General features: G+C 55.1%; 1 protein-coding gene across 3 annotated transcripts in view; it reads left to right on the plus strand.

The window, feature by feature from the left end:
* The first annotated feature begins 859 nt into the window (after positions 1-859).
* Positions 860-17,311, plus strand: part of CLMN (calmin) — a 95,679-nt gene continuing 79,227 nt past the window's right edge. For all 3 annotated transcript variants that reach the window (XM_037031796.1, XM_037031797.1, XM_037031798.1), the window contains exon 1: positions 860-1,018. In XM_037031796.1, coding sequence (XP_036887691.1) covers positions 937-1,018 — 82 coding nt within the window. In that variant the 5' untranslated portion in view covers positions 860-936. The remainder of the gene's footprint in view (positions 1,019-17,311) is intronic.

The following is a 17,311-nucleotide window of genomic DNA, read 5'->3' on the forward strand; positions in this document are numbered from 1 at the left end:
TTCAGTAAAAGCCACAGACTGGATCGCTCAGAGACTCCATGGCCCAGGACTTCACGGGGCACCCTAACTCCCCAGGAGTCCGTTGCCTCTCCCTGCTCCCCAGAACCTGAGGCCATGTCTGGATTGGATCTGGGCAGAAAGGTTCCCAATATCCAAACTCAGGAAAGAGGTCTTTTTTGCCATTCCACCCCTAAATTGGGAGATAGAGGGGAGATAGAGGAGAGCCTCGTCTAACTCCATTTCCACACTCGTTCGCCCCCTACCCAGGCCCTAGCCTCTCCCAGAGGTACCCTCAGCAGCGGATGGGCACCGACAGTCAGCCCCTCCCCTCCGTAGAGGGCTGCCTCTCCGAATTGCGTGGGGATATGGGACAGTGTATGCGTGTGTGTAGGATGGGGTCACCCCGGGACTGGGCCCGAGGGACTGCGGGGGGGGGGGGGAGGGGGGGGAGGGGACGGGCGCTTCTGGACCAGGTCCTGGGACCCGCAGGCTCACCCCGAGGTTGCGTCACCCAGCCCACCGCCCCCTGAGACATCACAATCTGGAGGTTGGGACCCCACGCTTCATCACCGCCTGTCTGCAACCAAACAATCCACCTAACAAACACCGGGTGGTGGTGGGGGGCGGGTAGGAAAATCGGCTTGAGCCCAGCCTCCCTTTCCAGCCCTCCCCTTGCCCCCCGGGGCCTCCGCCCCTAGATGGGGGAGTGAGCGAGAGCCAGGGCGCCCGCACCACCGCCCAGCGCCAGCCAGCTGCCCGCCTGCGGTGGGGGCGGCCCGAACACTCGCGCCCCGCCCGCGCCCCGCCCGCGCCCGCCTCTCCTCCCGCTCCGCGGCGCCCTCGCCGGGTGCGTGCCGCTCGCGCGCCCGCCCGCCAGGCTCCCTGCGCCCGCCGCCTGCGCCCGGCCCGGCGCCCCGGCCCTCCCGCCCGCGCTTCATGGCTGCTCAGGAATGGGACTGGTTCCAGCGCGAGGAGCTCATCGGACAGATCAGCGACATTCGAGTCCAGAACCTACAAGGTAACGCGCCCTAGTCTCCCGGGACGGGAACGCCGGCTTGGGGTCGCTCCGTAGCCGCTCTCGCACGGGCACCTCTGACCCGCGCTGCCCTCTGGCCCGCCTGACCTCGTTTCGGTCGCTTACTGGGAGGCAGTGGGGGCGGGTGTTGAGGCACCCGCCCCCAAACCCTAGAATCGCCGGTCCGGGGGTGGGGCGGCGCACGTGTGTGTGTGTGTGTGTTTGAGGGGCCGGGGTCCCATTTTCCTCCCTGCAGGACGTCAGGGCTCCCCTCCAGCCATGGCTGCGAGTTTGGAGAAGTTTGTATGTGGGCTCTTGGGGTGGCCCAGGTCACGGAGGGGAGAATAAAGTGCCACTACGTGTGCATGTGTGTGAATTCGCACACTTCCTAAATACCTCTGAGGCTGGGGGACTTGAATGGGGCGGCGCCTCAGCAGGCAGGCTGGGCGAGGGGAGCCGGGGGCTCGCTCTGTGAGCTTAGAGGGGTACCCAGCCTACGCCCGCCACTTTCTTCAGGAAGCTGTCCCTCCCCTGGCCCCGGGCTAGACCTGGGGGAGGGCAAGAGGCCCCGCCCACCGGAATGCGAGGCGCCGGGAGCAGCATCTACCTTGAGACCAGGTGAAAGGGAAACTCCGGTGGCCAGAGCCTCTGACAAGAGCTAGGGCTGGCTCCAGCCACAGATGACGTGTGTACATCTTTCAAAGGAGTTTATTCATTGTGCACAACGAATAAACTTAGCACAAACATATTTCAAAGAAAGAAGTCACCCATAATCACCTCCTAGCCCACGCACCCACCAAAACAAAGCTGCTTTCCCTGGAGGTGCGTTTCTGACCTCTCTCTTTTCTATGTGAACTTTGACGAACTGGACAGAATTCCACTTCCGGTCTCTCTTCTTGCCGGTGGACCTGGGCAGGGCAAGTTTCTGTAGCAGTTTTCCCTATAGACTGGGTTTCTAGAGATTCCCAGGTTTGGGGATGGCCCAGAGATTTTGGAGACCTGGACACACAGGTGCCTGGCTGTTGTTGCCCAGCCCCCACCCCCAGCAGTTGACATGACTTTAGTTCTCTGGGGGCAGGGAGCCCCAGCAGCCAGGGAGCAGGCTGGAGGTGGCCCAGCCGTCAAGTTTAAACATTACACCCGGTGGAATGTTTCCTTGGAGCCCACATGGACTTGCTCCACCCCTAGGCTGGGCAAGGACAGTGGGACAGAGGTGACCTGAAGGGGAGAGGGAGCTGACCGCACTGGCCAGTAGAAACTGAGCTTGCTCCCGGGTCCCCTGATCTCTTGTGGCTGTGATTTGGGTAAATGGAGGAGGATCCGGCTGCAGATGTGGAAAATGATTCCTTTTGATGATGTCTCATGCCTGGATCCTGTTGCCTGCGAACTGACATCCTATTTGGGGGTTGGTAGTAGTATCTTTTGCTGAGATGGCGTCTGGTTTGGGCTGTCAGGGGTGTGTGTGTGTGTGTGTGTGTGTGTTAGGCAATTGGTGGGTGTTAATAAACACACTGTAACCAATTCTAGGTGGAGCTTCCTGCATGCCTCTCGGATCAGCTCCCACTGTAAAGGAGATCAATTTTTGTGAAGGGATATTCAGCATTGTGAGCAGTTAGTTATACCCAGAACTGTGAGAGAAGGCTCCACCAAGTGGGGATAATTTGAGATGGGTCCTGAAGGTTGGGTAGGAGTTCACTGAGTGGGCTCCTGGCTCTCAGCTCCCAGGAAACTGTCTTCACTTTTAGGCAATGCCAGTTGTGATTTTTACCGTCAAAAGCTTTGCCATTCAAAGAATAAATTTATGTATCTACATTATATTGGGTTGGCCCAAAAATCTGTTTCGTTTTTTCCGTAATGGCTCTAGTAGCACCTAGTTGTCTTTAGCTTCATTTGATACAATTTTTAGATTGTATTGTGACAGCTGTCTTAATCAGCATGCATTTAAAAAAACTTATCAAAATTGGTGCATTTTTGTGCAGCTATTTTAATATTGAAGATTGAAACAATAAGGAACATTTTTGGCATATTATGCTGTGTTATTTCAAGGAAGGTAAAAACGCAATTGAAACACAAAAAAAGATTTGTGCAGTGTGTGGAGAAGGTGCTGTGACAGATCAAATGTGTCAAAAGTGGTTTGTGAAGTTTCGGGCTGGAGATTCCTCCACGGTCAGGTAGGCCAGTTGAAGTGGACAATGATCAAACAGAGACAGTAACTGAGAACAGTCAGCGTTCTACCACGTGGGAGACAGCTGACATACTCCAAACATCCGACTCAAGAAAGTTATTGGCGAAAATGAAAAAAACATGTCTTTCATTTCATGGGAAAAAAGGACTTTGGGGCCAACCCAGTATATATTATATATGATTGCATATGTGGCTATAGAACGCACTGACCTTAAGGATGAGCCCCACACATTTTCACATACGGACACACCATTACCTAGACCAAGGTGGGAAAGAGCCCCGGAACCCTGGGCGGGCACCTCATCTCCCTCCCAGTCAGTAGCACCCCCCATGCACACACAAGGCGACCCCCGTTCTGACCTTTATTACTGCTGTTCCGCCCCTGGAACTTCCTGTACCATTGGGTTGAGCGGTGCGCGCTCTTTCAACCGGCGTTTCTGGCTCTGAATTGCATTGAAGCAACTGACCCATGTTCTTGCTCGTATCATCAGTACTTTTGAGGGGGATTATAAAACTACTTTTCTGAGGTATAATTTATATATCATAAAATTCACCTGTTTTAAGTTTACAATTCAGTAATTTTTAGTAAATCTACAGAGTTGTGCCCACATAGCAACACTCCAGTTTGGCACCATTTTCATTACCTGCAAAAGACCCCAGTGCCCAGCATATGCATCCGCCTCAGCCTGGACCGGCCCTGGGCGTGGTTCCCTGTTATTGCTGAGCAGCGTCCATCACAGATGCACGCGCCACAGAGTGCCTGTCTGTCAGTGAGAGACCTTCGGGCTGTTCGTGGTTCTGGTTGAGTTGGAAAGCAGCTGTTGGTCCTGGCTGGGCTGCCCTGTTCAGCTCCGGAGAAGAGGCCGGGGGAGGAGGAGGCGAGGGCGGGAAGCTGCCTTCTCTCTATCTTCGCTTTCCCCTTGGCTTCCCTTTCTCATGACTGGATGCTTGACAGATGTTTTCTCCTTGTCTCTTTGGTACTCAGGAAGTCCCAACCAAAGGGCCAATCCAGAAGGCACCCATGCCATACTTAAAGCATCTCCCTCACCAGCTGGCGGGTGTCAGCGGGCCATGGACCGACAGCTCTGTGGTCCTGCAGGCCATGCGCGGGGCCTCATTCCTCCCAACTTTGTGGGGGTGGTAGTGGGGGGCAGGGAGGCGGGAGGAGTCCAGGCAGGAGGGCTGTTTCTCCAACCATGAGCACAGGTAGTCACAGTTGCTGTGGTGGTGGGCAGATGGGTACAGAGGAATTTGGGGATTCTGTAATTGTGGGGACCGAGGAAGTGACCGCCCAGCCTTTGTGTGCAGGCGGTGGCTGCTGTCACGGTCAGTCGGCCCTGCCTCTTCCCAGAGATCCTGACTCTCATAGGCCTGGGGCCCTGCATGTCAGGGAAAAGTGGGCCGTGGTGCACCTGTATCTTTACATCTCTCTCTATGTATATGTTTGCATTAACTGGGAGGTGTGTTGCCCTCCGCTCAGTTGCTCATCTGAAGCTTTTTCTAGAGTCCTGAACTGTGGAGTTCTGGAATCCCTGTAACTACAATTGTGACATTGCCAGGTCGTCCCCAGGGAGTGTTGGAAGGAAGACCTCATGGCCTGTCTTTGAGGTCAGATGAGCCGGGCAGAAAGCGTGGTCTCTCCCAGGTGGCTTGTCACGCCCCTTGCTGTACTAACACGTGGCCAGATAAGTGTTCACTCCGGTGGCTTGTAAAATTGTTTGTAAGTGAATGACTGGTAGAGCGCATTGGATGTCCATCTGGGCAAAGGCTGCCGGTGCCACCCTCACAGTGTCCCTTGCAAGGAAACGGGGGTGGCACAAGCTGTTGACCTTTTCAGAGAGGTGAAAACGGAAACTCAGGATGCGGGCGGCCTCTCCCTGGTGGCCCCCACTTCCTCGGAGCCACATGGGATGGAGTTGAGGACAGAGGCAGTCGGTTAACCCATCTCTGCTGTGGGCGACAAGGACTCTGGCGCCTTGCTGATGACAAGGCCACTTTGGCCATCTCCTCTCCCTCTTCAACTTGGCTTAGCATCCAGCCGAACGCTCTACTAGTTCTGGGGGCCACTTGACCACTGGTCGGGGGGTGGCATCAGGCCAGGGTTTGGGAGATGCTTCCATGCCTGTAAAGAAGCCTCCGCCACCCCCCTATTCTCAGCCCTTCTCTGCAAACGTGTGCGAAGCACACAGCCTCCTGCTGACACCAGGGGATGCCAAGTTGGATCTTTTTCCTGCCTTTAAGGAGTGTGAAGCCATCACGGGCGCCCAGCCAGACTGGGGCTCGAAACGCTGCTTCTGGCAGCACAGATGGCAGCTCAGCTGGGGCCGTCTCCTGTTGCCCTGGTACCTGTTGTCTGTGATGCTGTGAACCTTGACCTCATTGTGTGGGAGCGCCCAGATCTGGAGGTGGATGGAGGGAGGTGGGGCTAGGCAGATACATAGCTGTTCCCACCGCTGCTCTGGGGGAGCCACGAGGGCATGTTGACTGCCACCGGCTGAGCCCTGCTGGCTGGGGCTCCCCCAGTGGTCTCCCCACCCCTGCCACAGTGTCTCCTTGAGAATCTGTCAGCAAGTGGTACTGCCCAGGGTTAGCAAACAGGAACTGTGTTTTGGGGTGCTTGGAATTGACTGCCAAGCAGAGATGGTAATAGTTAACCTGTCTGAGAGCAGTGTGGATGCCCAGGGCTAACTGTGTTTCTTTTAGTGCTGTCCACAAGGCTTTGAGGTTGGTGCTTGTTGGTGAAGCAGAGAGGGGAAATGACTTGCCCAAGGTCACGGACTTATAAGGGGAGGCAGGATTTGAACTCAGGTCAGGATAAGTCCATGCATCATGGTGTACTTGCTCTATGAATCCTGTAAAGGAGCTGGTAGCCTCGTGGCTGGGAGCTGGGGAGGCCTCTCAGAGGAGGGGCTGTTGGAATTGGACCTTGAGAGCTAAACAGACACTTGACTGCATGAATTTGACGTTGCACATAAGATGAAGGAAAGTGGTTGGGATAGCCAGGAGGCAGGCTCAGGTAGAACTGTACCTGTGTGGTTGAAGATCAGCCCCTGCCATGTAGACCCCTGGCCCAGAGCCAGGCTGCAGGCCCTCTTTAAGTGCGCCCACACTCCCTAGTGACCTCTTTATGGCTCTGGGCCTTGTCTCACCTCCTCCATGCTTTCCACCACCCAGCCACCCAACGCACGTCCCTGCTCATCCCTTCACTGGGTCTCCATGGCCAAACTGTGGGCTTAGGGCAGCTCCTTGGGCCACCCCCAGACTCATAACAGCATCATCGTCCATGAATGCTGAGATGGGGAAAAGGTTAGGCTGCACTGGCTAGCAGGTTCAAGTCCAAGGCCCTTAGCCTTGGCCTGTCGGGCCCTCTGTGGTTGGGTTGGGGATGCCATACCAGCTTCCTCTCCCACAACTACCCGCCACTCCTCCCGGCCCCATCCTCATTCTTCCAGATCTCTGCTGTACACGACAGTGGGATCAGGGTCATTGCCATGGCCAAAGTTATCAGCCCCCAGAGCAGAGAAGGAGCCTGGACAGCTGGTTCCTGCTTCTGCCTCACCCAGCTCCTGGAGGGCACAGCAAGAGCATGGGAGGTTTCTGGATAAAAACCAAAGAAAATCAGATGCAGAGGTTTCATGTCCTCCAGGAACTTGCTGCCTAATAGGGCCCTGCCCCGGGCTGTGTGCTTGGCTCCACTCAGAGAGAGAATCACCGTGTAGGCTACTGCTTTCAGGCCCCAGTGGGAGTCAGATCATGGCTTTGCCTTAACTCTAGATTCTGCCCACAGAAGCCATGACCTGTCCCGCTCCATCCCTCACCCGGGGGCCTTCTCCAGGAGCCTTGCCAGGTGGAGCAGGTCGTGGTGCTGGTGGGGAAGCCACAGCTTATATGTCCTGGGTCTGGGTCCTGGCTTTGTTGCTAACATGCTGGGGATCCTGGGAAGTCTTTTCCCCATGCTGTGCTTCAGTTCCCTTACCAACAAAAGGAGAGGGTGGGACTGTCAGGCTCCAATGGGTCCCCTGGAAGGTGCTGTGAGGACAGAGCGTGCCCACAGAAAGCCATCGCGTCCCAGTTCCTGGCACTCATGGGTGGGCGGCCAGTGTGGGCCTCTGGGTGCCGCCGAGCACAGCTGGCTGCGTTCCTGGATTCTTTCCACTGTTCAGTGCCGGAGACTCACTCCCTTTTCCTGCGTGGAAAAGGTGGCAGTTCAGAAACTTGGCTATAAAGCCACGTATTGGTAAATGGTGTGCATTCTCTTATTCTGGGCAGATCAATTGCGGTTTCTCTGCAAAGCCCAGGGAAGGAGCGGGACCCCTGCTCTGAAACAGCCGGGGACAGTTGAAGGCGCCCAGGGAGGTGGGCTCCTGCCTTCGTCCGTGCGCATTTGTACTGAGGAACTAGAATGTTTGGGCTCAGGTGAAACAGAAGCCCATCACCTGAGTGTTTTGTTAGAAGTAGAGAGGGAGGCCCTCGGTCCAGTGGGCTGCAGACCTCAGAGGTTCCACCACAGAATCGCTTGTCAGCAGCCAGGGCTGGCATTGACCTTGAGAGTCCGTGGAGCAGGGCTGTCTTACCCTAGCTGGCGCTGTGGCCCATGGCGTGCTCTGGCATTTGCTTTATGACCAAACAGTTGAGGCACCGGGCAGAGTCCCGCCCGACAAGCTGTAGGTTGCGCCTGCGCTGCCTCAGAAGGAAAGAGAGAAAAATAAAGGAATTGTCTGTGTAGTGGTGAAACCATTAACAGCAACTTCCCTGTTCCCATAGAAACCTTTCCTTACTTCCCCCGCCCCTCTCTGCACTCTTTTAAAAAAATTGTGTCCATCGCAGAAGGAATTAGGGGCAGCATCCAAAAATCACAGCTGTAGCTTTAAAGAATTTTTGGTGTTTTTTTCCCCTCATCATGGTCTGTCTCCTTTTCTTAATGTTTTTTTCTTTTTTTAATCACAGCAGGGATTGGTGAACTATGGTTTGTGGGCCAATTCCAGCCTGCTGCCTATTTTTGTGAATAAAGTTTTATTGGGACACAGCCGTGTCCATTTGTTTGTACGCTGTCTGTGGCTTCATTCGTGTTACAGTGGCAATGTGGTTGTGACAGAGAGGTACCCGCAAGCCCAGAAGTATTTACTGTCTAACTGGCTCTTTCAGAATGTGGGAATCCACAGCGCTTCCTTATTTTCTAAGCTCCGACTCGGGATGCACTACAAGGAGGAGGCCCTCGTGATGACCACAGCAGGGGACGCTTGCTGCATGTGTGATGGGCCNTGGTTTATTTGTTTGTCCATCACCCAGGTGTCCAGTTGGTTTATTTGTTTGCACGCTGTCTGTGGCTTCATTCGTGTTACAGTGGCAATGTGGTTGTGACAGAGAGGTACCCGCAAGCCCAGAAGTATTTACTGTCTAACTGGCTCTTTCAGAATGTGGGAATCCACAGCGCTTCCTTATTTTCTAAGCTCCGACTCGGGATGCACTACAAGGAGGAGGCCCTCGTGATGACCACAGCAGGGGACGCTTGCTGCATGTGTGATGGGCCAGCCTTATTTTCAGAGGCTGGCATGTGCTGGGGGAAGGTTCTGTACCTGGTTTAGAAAAGGACTCATGCACTTGGAGCCTGGCCATTTGGTCAGCAGAGTTACTGAGTCTTCCCGAAATGCTGGGCACTGGGATGGAGGAATGAATGGCACACTCCAGGGGTCCCCTGTACCCAGAGGCTGAGCCATCATGAGACTGTGATGGGGTGTTGGGACTGAGGGTGCACCAGGTGGGCGGGTGCTGCAGGGGGAGGGAAGGGAGGTCCAATCCAGCTTTCAGAGTGGGGGTGCGGAGGCAGTGGAAAACCAGTAACCACAGAGTCAGGCAGTGTGACACCAGGGAGTGGCAGTGTGTGGTGGCGGGTGGAGCACCGTGGCTGGGGCGGGGGCGTGTAGTGCCTGGAAGGGCGTCCCAGAGGTGGGGCGTCCCAGAGGTGGCCCGTCCAGTCGACACTCCCCTTTCCTTCTTGCTCTTCTTGAGCCATGCAATCCGCTGCTTCTTGGACATCATAGTTCAAAGCTCCCGAGGAGGAGGAAAAGCCAGGCAGGATCTGGGGGATTTGCAGAAGCCCTGGGGTCGTTTTGGTGTCAAACACCAGGACCTTCAGCTGCGGGAGAACTGAGGGCCTAATCGGAAGGCCCTTTAGGGTTCTGACGACATCACACCGCACTGCCACTCTTCTCTCCTGGGGCTCTCCATGCGGGCAGAAGCCTTTGCGGTATTTATATCCCTCCCCTCTTTTAAACTATTTTCATCCTGTACGGCATGACATACTTAAAGAGCAGTGTCCTGGGGCCTTCTAGCTGAGAACTGGGGCGGGGGGTGGGGACAGGGCACGGGCATGACCTGCCAGCTTGGTGGTGGAATGACTTAACCCTCAGATGGCATCCTCCGCTCACCGTCCCCTCGCCACCCGTGCCCCGTCAGTCCTGGCTCTATGTCTCTCACACACGCCTTTCCATCCTCACCTGCTTTGGGCACATCCTCACGGCCAGTAAGTAGCGGGGAGACCACTGTTTTCCTGCCTCAGCCCTGCCTCCCAGCGATCGTTCTCTCTCCACGCCTGTCTTCCACCAGGAGACCCTACTGTGTGCCTTGGCCCTGCCTTCTCCTGGCCTTCCTGGAGTGACCCAGACCCAGCTGCACCTTCCTTGTGCAGTCCGTGCCCTTTCTTGTTCCTGGCCCTTTGTCGACAAGGCTCCTCCTGCAGAGAATGACCATGACCCCGTGCCTAGGGCAGCCTCCCAGAACCCTGCCTGCGCCGGCCTGGCTGGATTTCCCAGGAGCCTCCTCTGGATTCTGTGGGGCCCACTCCTGAGTCAGTCCCAGAGCAAAGTAGGTCTTCACGACCTTTCACCAAATTGTCGTAGGCTGAGCAATGGCCCCCCAACAAAGTCCACATCCTACCCTAGAACCCGGAGAAAGAGACTTTGTAGATGCAGTTTCAGTGAGGGGTCCTGACATGGGGGTGTAGCCTGGATCACCCAGGTGTCCAGTTGGTTTACCACGAGCCTCCTTATAAGAACGAGGCAGGTGGGCAGGAGATGGGACGAGGGAAACAGAGGTCAGAGGGGTGCCCCTCGGGGAGGGGCCATGAGCCAAGGGAAGCAGGCTGCTTCTAGAAGCTGGAAAGGGAAGGAAACGGATGCTCCTTTGGAGTCTCCAGAAGGAACACAGTCCTGCCAGTGATTTTGATGTTAGCCTGTCAAACCCAGTTTGGACTTCTGACCTGGAAGATAATCAGTTTTTGTTGTTTCAAGTCACTGAGTGTGCAGGAAAGAGGAAACGTGAATTACCGTGGCTCTGGTCTTCTTCCTCTGGGAGACACAGCTAGAGATACTCGCACACCTGGATTGCCTGCTAGGTTCCAGGGGTGTCTGATGGATGCCCAGGGTCGTGGCATCGAGCCTGAGCTGGGAGTAGAGACCTGAGCTCTCATCACAGGGCTGTGGAACCCGGGGAGGCTGCCCGACCAGGGACAGGAGAGGGGGCCGGCTGGACCAGCAGAGACTCTGCTCAGCCGTCCAAATGCAGTGGTGTGATCTCAGACACATGCAGAGCTTTGAATAACCAGTGTCATGGGACCCAGTCTGTGCTCCGTGATCCTGGCACAAAGACGGTGGTCACCGTGGTGGCCTCCAGGTCCACACCCTGCTGTGCGGACCCGGGGACCCACCTGCCCTGGCAGCACTGACGTCTCCATTCTAGCCCTTGTGTGCTTTCTGAGGTCCATGGGCTCTGGAAGTCAACCCGGAGCGCTCGTCCGACCCAGATGTTTTGGACAAACAGTCTTGCTCTCGGTGTGCAATATCGAAGTCGTTTAGCAAACAAGGGTGTTGGCTCGTAGGCAGTTGCTGATGTCAGGTAACATGACACCAAGAGCCAAAAGGCCAGGCATACATGTGATGAGAAACTGAAATTCCCAGAGGATGGGAGAAGAATCCGAATCATGCCACACCGTTTAAGCGTGGTTGAGGGAGGCCATACCACATTCCTGTCATTTCTTACAATTTTGTGAACTTCCCCTCCCTTCTTAGTTGAAGGTCAACCCACAACCTTCACTGCTCTGGTTCCGTTGCTGTCTCCATGGTATTGAGTGTATGGATACAATAGTGATCACCAATGATAATACTTTCATTTCTTTCTCTTTCTACTTATTTTTATAAAACCAGCATGAAGTGCAGTCAGATGACCCGGTCATTTCCCAAACAGGCAGCGCCATGACGATGGCAGTGTCCCCGAAGTCTCCCCTGTGCGGTAGCCTGGCCCCTTCATTGTCGGGCCGACTTAGCGAAGTTCTGACTGGAGTGGTGACGAGAATCTGGGACGCTGTTGTTGGAAACTGAATAGTAACACAGGGTGCGGGTGTGTGAAACTCGGTGCAGTCGGGGGTCGCCTTGACTGGTTATATGGCGCCGATGTCCCAATCATGGGGTGTCTCCCCATGGGGGGATGGGGAGACAACCACTTGCTGGACATTGCACTGCATCTCCCAAGTAATCCCTGTGTGGGGTACTGTCTCTACCCCCAAAACTAATGCTGAGCTAGAGCATCACACGTGCCAAGCTGCTGAGTTAATGAGTGGTAGAACCAGGAATCAAAACGCAGTCGGGGAAGATGGAGTGAGTTGAGGGGGTTGTTAAGAGGGGGCTGATGGGACTAAGATTTGGGGGAGGCAGAGAGACTCGGTGAGCACTAGGTCAAAGGCTGGTTGGTATGGAGAAGACAGTTGTGAAGAACGCTGACCCAGGCTAAGGGGTACTGGGCAGGAAGTCAGCCAGCCCTGGGTGTTGAGCCTGATCAGAGTGGGTTCTGGGACTCAGTTTTACATCGTCACTTACGGACCAGGGTTCCCACACTGACAAAATAAAGTCCAAATGCCTCACTGATGATTCCTGACACGTGGTTCCCAGGGGCAGGTCTGAGGAGAGTGGGGACAAGGACCCCATTCTAAGAGGTTGATAAGGTGAAATCCTGGTAACCGTGGATTATGACAAAAGGAACGGGAGGCAGCCCTGGAGATCATCCTGTCATCCTCATCCCGGGTCGTGTCACGGCGACGGCAGATTACAAAGCACCATCACGTCCACTGTGTCATTTGATTCTACCGTAGCCCTCTGAGGTCCGTGGTGGAGCAGCAGAGGGAGACGCAGAGGCCAGAAGGGCCCAGCAACCTCGCCCTGCCCCGCGGCTACGGGGATTCCATTCCACAGTCCGGCATCTGCGGCTCCCCGCCCTCCACACCTCCCAGCACTTGCCGGAGGCAGGTCTGAGCAAGGCATTTGCTGTCCTTTCCCGTGAGCAAGGGACTGTGTGGGGCTCTTCTTTGGAGAGCCGGTCTGGCCTTTGAGGTTGACTCTGATCTAAACCAAAACAAAATGTGATACCTTCCAAATCAAAGCTGAGGGCCTGAGGCCTCGGGCCTGGGAGGCAGGGTGTTGGCAGGCCTGGAGTGATGGCCTGTTGAGTTCCCAGAAGTGCCATGAAATGGCATGCGATGGCTTGCCTGGGAGGAAATGAAGGGGACACATTTCCGTGAAGCCACAGGACCCGTGCTGGGCTAGCAGAGGCGGCCAGGAATCAGACAAGTGTTACCTTGGTGAACTGGGACTGACCAGGATGGGCACTGCTGCACTTGGACTTGTTGTCAGGGGTGGCTTGCTTACTGCTGGTTTGCCCTAGTCAACGAGAAGCCTCACTGGTTGGGTCCTGGGGCCTGTCCCGTCAACACTGTGTCCTGGGGCCAGTGTGCGTGCGCGTAGACTCTCTGTGGCATGTGTGAGTGCACATTCAAAGAGAAGGGGTGCATTCTGAGGTTTGGCAGGACTGGGTTTAGTTTAGCCCTTTTTTAGGGTAGACTCGCTGGCGATGTCTGAGCCTGACAATATCTTTTTAGTGAAAAGGGGCCACCCAGCTTCTCATGGTTGTTAGACCATTCGGTGGTGTCTCACATGTTGGTCAGTGTCTGTGCCCCCTTCCCCCTTCCCAGGTCGTACGTAACCACAGTTCTCCCAGGTTTCTAGGGGAAGCAGTGGTCCCCTCACGCTGCCCCTCTTCCCAGGGGCATCGATCAGTTGCAGATTTTTTGATCTGGTGACTTTGGGATTTTCCTCTGTGTGTCTAAATCACATGTGTGTTACTTTGTCTTTTTTGGTCCTGGGCTCCGATTTCCTAACCTCGGAAGGAAAGGATGTAGGTCTTAACCTCAGATCTTTGCTGTCCTCCCCAATTCCCAATATTTTCATGTCACGGTTTTGGGAAGATCAATAATTGGGGTTTGCACTGACACTATCGGGTCAGTGCTGCCGAGCTCCGAGTAGTAAACTGTGGTCACTGTGGTCATTCCTGCCCTGCTTCGTGGTGTCTGTGGGGTTGAGCTCATCTGTCGTGGTGCTCTAGTCACCCCACACTCTCTGTCGGTGTTCCACAGAGCCCCTCAAGTTGTCCGGACGTGTCAAGTAAATTCAGTGTCCTCTTCTTGAGCATGTCAGCACCTAGACTTCCTGAGCACCTGGGCCTGGCTGTCACCTGGGCCCTCTGTCCGCTCACCTGTCTCCTGGGTCAGATCTCCTATTTCAGGTCTTCCTGTGATGGCTCAGCCCCCTGAATACAGGAGCATACCTGTCTGAGGAAGGGAAGCCTGAGTGGTGAGCTTTCTGAGAACTTGCACATGGGAAGATGACTCAATTTGCCCCTGATTCTTAATAAGCAGGTCAGCTGGTTAGCTGGTTCCGAGCGGGAAGCCACTTTCCTCCAGAGGGGCTGAAAGTCTTGCTCCGTTGTCTCTGGTTGCAGGGGTGCAGTTGGGAAGTGGAGGCCATTCCTGATCCTTGCTGTGACCTGTGTTGTCCTCTCGGGCCGCTGTTCAGGTCTTCAGTGCTCTGAGACTTTCGGGGCCCTGGCCTCGGTGCCGGTCTCTGGTCATCCACGATGCTGAGCACCACCCAGAACCGTGGTTTGGGGTTCCGGGAGATTTTCTTGGGTTATTCCCTTGTGATTGTTGCTCCTCAGTTTTCTCTAATTTTCCAGAACTCCTTTTATTCAGCTATTGGTCTTCATGGACTAATCCTCTAAAATTTTCTTATCTTTTCCCTTTCCTATCCCTTTTGCATTTGGCTCTATTTTCTGGCAGATTTCGTCAATTTTTCTCTTCCATATTCTTTTTTTTAAAGATTTTATTTATTTATCTTTAGAGGGGAAGGGAAGGAGAGACGGAGAGAAATATCAGTGTATGGTTGCCTCTCGTGCATCCCCTGCTGGGAACTGGCCTTGCAACCCAGGCATGTGCCCTGACTGGGAATCGAACCGTGGTTGTTTGGTTTGCAGGCCCGCGCTCAATCCACTGAGCCACACCAGCCAGGGCTCTTCCATAGTCTTATCTACCACATTTTTTATTTGCAGGGGTTCTTTCTCATTCCCGAGAGAAGCCCAGTCTGGTTTGGGGGCGGCGGCACCTTCTTTTCCACGCTGAGGGCGCTCATGCTGGGCGGCGATGGTCGGGTGGCGCCTCGGAAGGCAGGGGTTGAGGGCGCAGAACCGAACGCCCCGGTCTGAATCTCAGCACTGCCCCTGACTCGCTCTGTGACATCCGACAAGTCACCCAGCTTCACCGTCCTTCAAAGGCCTCGTCTGTACAATGAGGATGGTAGTACCACTGAGACAAGCGCTGAGGGCCGTGCCGGCCCGCACTGGGTGTGTTCCTTCTGCTTCCCTCTCTACGTGTGTTTGCTCTGGAGCTTTCATGTTAGAAGCTTCTTTCTTTATCCGTTGTGTGGTTCTTGGTTGTCTTCTCATACTAAAGAGCTGGGGGCTAACTCCGAGCACGGGGGTGGGGAGCTCCTGGACCAGCAGATTCTTCGATGGGTACCCTGCTGGCCTGTCGTGGAACGCCCTGTCTGTAGGTCCTTCCTCCTGGCCTGGTCAGACTCCCCGTGGGAGTGTCCTGAGAGCAGGGTCAAGGCCAAGCTGCTAGAGGGGAGGAGGTGGGCCTGGGAGCTAAGAGAAGGAAGAAGGCTCGGGCAGGGAAGCCGTTTGCATCCAGCGTGCATAAAATCAGTTAGTTCGCCCATTTTCATACACTTGGCAGTGTGGTCTTCTGTTTCATCCTCTTCAGAGAATAAACTTCCCGTCTTATGCCTGGTGGTGGGAGACAGTCACCCAGCTAGGAGACATGGGGAGAGGTCACTGGGACCCGACTGGTTCTTTCCTGGAATCCTCTCGTTGCACTTCCCTATCCGAGCCCAGTGCCCGAGGTACTGGTCACCACCCCCTCCTGAACCTTTGGGACCCCTGGGCTGTAAACGGGTTGGTTTCTGTCCTTCCCGATGCCATGTAAGGTACAGATTTTGTGAGTCTGCTCAGTTCTCACAGGCCTGTCTTCTTCCCCCTGCAGAATCCGGTTGGTTCTTGCCCTCTCCTCCTTTCTTTCTGCCCCTGAGGGTTTATTTTCTAAATGCACAATCCACACAAGCACGGCCCCTGTGCTCTAGGTTCCAGTCAAGTTTCAGGATGGACTGAAACGAGAAGCCCCTGCCGAGTCGGTCCCCTTCTCTGAGGAGTTGCTCCCTGGCCTAAGTGTCTGGGGACAGTAGGGGAGGAAGCTGGCCATGGGGTACTGTGCCCACCCTGGTTGAGAAGATTCAGGTGTCCCGTGGAGCAGCTTGGCTATGTCTCCTTTCATTTGGACTGTTTTCCAGAGACTGGTTTCCAGGAGAAATTGGGGAAATTGCAGAAGGGTTTTGGTCACACACTCTGGTTACCTGGTGCTAGGGACCCGAGGCCTGGGGGTGAGTCCAGGTGGGGTGCAGCTGTGGAGGTGAAGGGCCTTCCTCCAATGAACTTACCCCCAAGGTCCTGCCAGGTCTTAAATCCCCATCAGCACCCCAAAGCTCCTCTCAGCTTGGCAGGTGCACTTTTAATTGGACCCCGCCCCCTACACCGAGCATTGCTCACTTGTTGTCGCCGCTGTCCTTGTTTTAAAGCTGCAGCCTGGGCTGCCCACGGGGTGCCCTGGCTCCTCGGAATAGAAAAACCAAACCGCTGAAGGAACAGGTGGTGTGATTTCTATCCTGTTTGATGTTGGAGCCCTGCCCCAGCCCAAGGCCACTGGGCCACCTAGGGGAGAACTGGCTGGTGCCAAGCTTTTAAAGTTGTGCTTCATGGCCTTATCTATCCTGCCCGAACCAGCCAGGCCAACTTTTCTCGATCTTCTGGATTTTTGAGTGGGTCGGATCGCCTGGGGGGAGAGGGGGGAGGAGCGCTGTGGACACGCCCTTGGGATATTCCAGGAAAGATCAATCAACCCGTGACCCCCCAGGTCCTCTGAAATGAGGCCTGTTTACCCTAAAACCCCCACTGAGGAAGCACGGTTGACCAGTGAGAGCAGAGCCAGGCACAGGAGAGCCTGCCGGTTGCGGAGGAGAGGGGGGGTGCTGGGAGCCAGGCATGCCCTTGATTTTAGCCCCTTCACTTTGTGGCTGTGGAACTTCAGCCAAGTGGCACGTCCCTGTGGAGTTTGGATCTCTTCTCTCTGTAACTCGGTGTTTATAACAGCAATGCCTTCCCAAGGCTGTGTGGCAGATTCGGTGAAGTCTGAATGCCGAGTGCCCGGTCCTGTTTGGGACCTTTGGAATACACGTTTCTTCATTTACAGTAGAACGGACTTTTTGGGGGTGGGTATGAGGGTTCACAGTTTGGTAGCGATTCAACTGAGTGATATGAGTGAATGGATGACTCAGTATTTTGAGGTCAGGTTTGGTGTCTACCCTTGGAACTACACTGTGGAGACCACACTGCAGCCATTGACAAGCCCTCAGTAGGTTGTCTATCTGGAGGCTTGGATTCCTTTGAAGACCGGAGAGGTGATTGGGTTGGAGCCATCCAGCAGGGTTGGTGCAGGACCTGGTGTTGGGTGGGGTTTGGGAAAGTGGGGATTGGCGAGGGGAGGGGGCCTCTGGGTAAGCGAGGAAGGTCCTGTGGGTCCAGGTGCAGAGACAGGAATGTGTTAGAGGCTGCGGAAGGCAGAAAAAAGTCCCGGAGGGGCCGCAGTGTCCGTGGGTCCGTATTAGTTCAGTGATGGTGTGG

Source organism: Sturnira hondurensis, unplaced genomic scaffold, assembly GCF_014824575.4.
Source record: "Sturnira hondurensis isolate 20B ecotype Veracruz unplaced genomic scaffold, ASM1482457v3 Scaffold0021143, whole genome shotgun sequence".
Lineage (NCBI taxonomy): Eukaryota > Metazoa > Chordata > Mammalia > Chiroptera > Phyllostomidae > Sturnira > Sturnira hondurensis.